A 5,692-nucleotide genomic window follows, 5' to 3' on the forward strand; every position below is an offset into this window, starting at 1 on the left:
CTTATTTGAATCACCTCCATGATCCTGACATCTCATTAAAGTCCTTACTTTGCAAAAGCTATGTATTTCCTGTTGTTGAAATTAAATCCTGCTTAAAAGGACACCATTAGAGGGATCTTTAAGTTTTATCAAAGAATTGTTCATTCAAATTCCTAATGACCTCCCCAAATCCACCTACCAGGGCACCTTCGAACCGTAGAACATCTGCTTAGAAGTTTTTTTCACCCCAAATAGAATTAAATCTATTTCAAGGCATTTTATCATGTATTACAAAAATTTAATTTTAAAAATTTAATTTTTAAAATTAATCCCAAGAATTTTTTCACAAACCTTGTACCTGCCATGCTACACAATAGTCATTACCTATCCTAACAGTTTACTTTGCTTCATAATCCTGGGCTCATCGCATCTCATCCTAAGAAATAAATCTCTACATTCAGCTAATTGAATACATGATTCATATCATAAGTGGCATTTTCATGCTTTTGCCATTTTATTTTAAAGGAGTTACATATATGGACCATCGCAAAAATGCTATAAGGCTAAAAATATGTCTTGCTCATAAAGACCTATACCATTAACTTGGATAAATACCGTTACATTTATGGCATGACAAATAAACATCTGTTCTTATCAAGGTAGTCATGATTTGAAAAATTAAGCTTTAGTCAATATGGCATAAATGCTTCAATTTACCCCACCTCAAGTAAAGTCCCTTCCTGAATATGAACATTGTGGTCCACTTCCTCCTTGCTCGCTGGAATTACAATAATCTCTGGTTCTTCAACATCCATCTTTTCCCTTTTCACTGTGATCTGTACATAATTGTTAAAAAGGTTGAAAAATATCAAAAAAATTAGACTAGCAGTGTATAAATTGAAATTGAGTGCATGATCAACAATTTCTATTAAATGATAATGATTGCGATGCATGCAATTTTAAATTAAACAGCAAGGCTTTCATGCTAATACATTATGATTATGACATAACAGATTTCCAATTAAACATGTGGGCAGACACATACATACACATAGCTAGAAGAGCTAGATATCACAGCAAAAACAAATTAATAAGATAAATAATTGTAAAATCCAAAAACAGATGACCTGTTTGCCAATTTTAATATATAGGGAGTAGAATTATTTTAAGATGTGGATGAATAAAAATGAATTATATAATGTTATAATTGGACATACATGAAGAGAAACTTAAAATCTAAGACATTCCACAATGACTAAATGCAAATTCTTCTTTAATCAGGAATATTCAAAATTGTATGTTTTGACCATATGACCCTATAACTTATACGTTTTAAAAATTAAATGCTAGTCATTTTCTTGGCAAATTGTTTCCAAGGTTAAATAAAAAACTAACATTGAGTATATGTTTACATAAATGAAATATTTCTGCATATAAGTACATCTGTTAAAAACTAATACATTAATGAATCTGACAGAGTGGTAAACATACCAAAAACATAGGAATAACTTTGGCAATGCATTGTAAAAAACTGTATCGAAAATTAATTATTTTTAAAATGTATACAAAATGAATGTTAAGATATGATGATGAAAACCACGAAAATTGTTATCAGAATAAAGCGTGTAATGGAAAGTCAGACAAAGTAATCTTACCCATGCTCTTATAATAAAGTATAAGTGTAAGTATACAATTTTTTACCTTTCTGCATATCTAATGCATACAATATACGCAATTTTTAAGTCAATGCCCGTATTTGTCATTTTGTCATTAGACATTTGTACTTTAGAGCGGAAATTCATTTAATAGAAACACGTTTATTAATGAATATACCTTACTTTCCCTAATGCATATTGTTATAACGAACATTGCTCAGATTATTATACAATAAAAACATACGTTGAACAAAACTCACCTTGGAAGAACTAATATTTCTCTCTTCGTGTTTGTTTTCCGCTTGCCTCTCCAACATAAGACTGTTTTCATAGCATTGCTGCTTAAACATATAGAAATCGGTCAGTATTTTAAAGCACTGATAGCAAATAAACCACGGGTGGCTTCCATCCCTCACTACCTACGAAAACAAGATTATCAAGCTTATAAACCCCAAACATCTTCTCTCCAAAGAACTCTAATTATTAACATAGTAATGCAAAGGCATTTTTTGACATAAAACCGGGAACAACCAAAAACTTTGCTGTAAAATTGCGATAAAAGCGTCATGGTGAAAACGTAAACATGTAATTGATTGGCCTACTTTCAATTCCAATAACTCTTCTATTGCTTCCCGCACCAACTGCTCAGCATCGTCGTTTTCACTAAAAATATTTGTCAACCGACCACCACGGCCAAGACATAATCTACACCTTAAACTTTCTTGTCGAGCCATCTTCGTAGCACTTAAGACTATCAATATTAAAAACTCGTTAGCAATAGATTCCAAAATGGCCGACTATATATCGCTGGGTCGTTCGTTCTGAATCGATAACTAAGCGCGAGGCGGACAGTCGATCTGGTTATATTTTGGCTCCAAGTGATGACAAAATTCAAATTAATTTCCGCATCTTAAAATTATTTAAACTCTTAGTTAATTGAGTACTTTACTTTCTTACATTCATCAACCGACCGCGAATTTTTAATTGTAATCTGCAGAGTTTAATTCCGGCTTTATCGCCCATCTTTATCGTTTGCAAGTTCTACCAATGATTTACGGAAGAACCTAACGCTAATTATATGACAACAACGTTCACAATTTACTTGAATTAGCCTAAAAAATTACTAAAACAACTCTATTTAACAACATAACTTCCCAACATGAAACTTGCGTTTCGCTCTCAATCTGTTCATTTTATTTACGTTGTGTAGTGAAAATTGCATAAGCTTATTTTGAGATCTTAATTATCCGACTAACCATAACAAACAACGTTTACTATTAACTTGACAACAATTCACATCATGAGAAAAAGATTCAGTTGGTCAAAGTCCCGTTCCCACGGGTCGATGAATTATTTGGATGTTTATTCACGAAGCAACTGAATGAGAAATCGGGTACATGGAACTTGTAATATTTTGAATACACTCTATGTCTATTGCGCCCAATAACTTTCGCTTGTATGGATGGTTATACTTACATTTGGTAATCGCATGCAAAACCTATATGAATCTATTGATCCGGATCTTCAAAATGAATGATCGGAACTTATTAGAACTTTTTGGTTTTTTCGAATTGTATACGATATCAAAGAATGCCCGTCATCCCTCATTAACTAATAAAATTAAATAAAATGGAATTATTTTTCCTCCCCGTAAATACTAGATTACATTGAAATACACCGACATGTTTGCGATCGGATTAAGATCCTTTATTTCCATAAAAATTAATACCATTGTAATTCAAGTGAACCTCTCAAATGAGAATGACAGATGAGGAACGGAATGCAAGGGTCCAGCTGTCGAGTTGTTTACCTTGATGTTTCGGCAGTTTTATTAAATTTTAAGTCTTTTTCAAGGTAACTGTGCCATATTGCATTATTGATGTAAGTGAGATTGTTCAGTATATCATTCAGAGTAGTCTAAAACTTTCATAATGTGCGATAAAGCCGAATTTGAAGTGTGCAGATTGTGTTTAAACAGTCGTGGACTGTAAATCAAAATTTTCGGCGAGAATAGTGAATTACAAATCATGCTGGAAAAGACTATAGAATATTTATAGATTTCAAAGTAAGTTAAGTTGTCTGTGTTTAGTGCTTAGATTATTATGTGTGCAAAAAATCTTATATGAGATAGAATGTCGTTTGTATGTCCCGTACACTGTTGTGTAAAAGAAAGAAGGTGATATTAAGGACAGAGGATTTAGTGCGTTCTTTGGTGAATATCTGTTTATGAAATTTTATTGAAATCCAATCTGTGATACATTCCTTAGATACTATTCCCACCCACCTTCGTATAAACAAAGGTAGGTGTTCGTTATTATGGCAGTTCGATTAGATTTTTCCATAAGATCAAGATAATAATAGTATAATGGCTCTACGTAATAATCTTAAGATATTCTACCTCCCAGATTTTCCTATGCCCCTAGTTGATAACTATTACAGCAGTTCATCAAGTGAGACTGATTTCATGAATATGACAAAATGATATTCGCCTACGAACGCACGTATATTACATAAATATGTATGATCATAACCGAATATATTTAAATAAATTTACCTCAGGTTAATGAAATGAATAATATTAGCATGAAGTTATAGGGCGTTGTTGACCGGGGAGAGAGTGGGGGTTGAAATAAAGCTCCCACACGTTTTACACCCGTATCCGTTTATTTGCACACGTGCATGGTACACAAAAATGGCCGCTCGGCTGCCCTATATGCAATCTCCCGTCGCCAAAGTCCGGTAGCAGACTCCCTCCCTTTATCGAGGCGACCTCCCTCTTCACTTTCACGGCGCACGCCGGAACTATCTTCCGGTCGCCCCTCGGGCGTCCGGTGGCCTCTCGCGGGCCTCGAGCGAACTGAGCGGCTAGTGGCGCGCCGGCTCGTCATGGCCGTTACATCACCCCCCCGGTAGTAACGCACCGCATGGGAGGGAGAGAAAGAGAAAAAAATTATTAGTGCACGAAGTCCTGGAGGTGCTGTGGAAAGTGCACGTGCCGCCCGGCGCGTGTCTTCCTTCCATCCTCCTTGGGCGCCACCTCGGGTGCGCCTCGTTCCTCGGCGGCTGGGGGTGCTCCCTGCGTCTCCCCCATGGGAGGGGTCCTCTCCGGATCGTCTGCGGCCACGTAGGCTGGCTTCAGCCTGTCTATTGCTACCCGCACGTCACGGTTGCCTCGCCGCAGCAGGAAGTTCTTCTCCCCCCTCTGTAGGACCGCAAAAGGTCCGTCGTATGGTGGCTGTAGAGCTCCGCGGACCGCGTCGTTCCGCACGAATACCTGCGAGGCCGTCGGAAGGTCCTGGAAGACGAATGTCCGTCGACCTCCGTGGCGAGATGCAGGGTGCGGGCTGAGCTTCCGAATGTGGGCCCGCAGCTGTGTCACAAAACTGGTGGGGTCCTCGGGGTGTGTCTCCGGTGATGGGGAGAGGAATTCTCCCGGGAGCCGTAGTGATGCTCCATACACCAGGTCGGCGGCGGTCGCGCCGAGATCTTCCTTCCACGCTGCCCGGAGTCCCAATAAAACGGACGGGAGGACGTCCACCCACGAGTCCGTGGAATGGCAGCGGATGGCTGCCTTCAGCTGGCGATGCGCTCGCTCCACCATCCCGTTGGCGGCTGGATTGTATGCGACTGTTCGCAAATGCGTGACTCCTGTCATCTGCGCTAGCTGGTGGAAGAGGTGGCTCTCAAATCTGGTTGGCTGGTGGCCTCCCCTGGTCGGTGGTCACACGCAGAGGCGTCCCAAAACGCGCCATCCATCCCGCGAAAAAGGCTCGTGCCACGGTTTCCGCGGTTATGTCTGGGATGGGGATGGCCTCCAACCAGCGTGTGTACCTGTCAACACATGTCAAGCAATAGCGGAACCCCTGGGACGAAGGGAGGGGACCCACCAAACCGACGTGCACATGCTCAAATCGCGAGCCAGGTAGTGGGAAGGTACCCACAGGCGACATTACGTGCCGCGTCACCTTGCCTCGTTGGCACGGGATACACTCCTTCGCCCACTGCCGACAGTCCTTCTTTACCGCCGGCCACACAAAACGGGATGACACTAGCCTCGC

The 5,692-nt window shown here is 39.8% G+C and overlaps 1 protein-coding gene across 1 annotated transcript; it reads right to left on the reverse strand.

Annotated features, from left to right (window-relative positions):
- Window positions 1-4,587: 4,587 nt before the first annotated feature.
- On the reverse strand, window positions 4,588-5,235 carry LOC139688594 (uncharacterized). The gene has a single exon (XM_071586137.1). The coding sequence runs from the start codon at window positions 5,233-5,235 to the stop codon at window positions 4,588-4,590; it is 648 nt and encodes a 215-aa protein (XP_071442238.1).
- Window positions 5,236-5,692: the final 457 nt, after the last annotated feature.

The sequence above is a fragment of the Hetaerina americana genome, unplaced genomic scaffold (genome assembly GCF_022747635.1).
Source record: "Hetaerina americana unplaced genomic scaffold, ioHetAmer1.1.p SCAF_200, whole genome shotgun sequence".
Classification (NCBI taxonomy): Eukaryota; Metazoa; Arthropoda; class Insecta; order Odonata; family Calopterygidae; genus Hetaerina; species Hetaerina americana.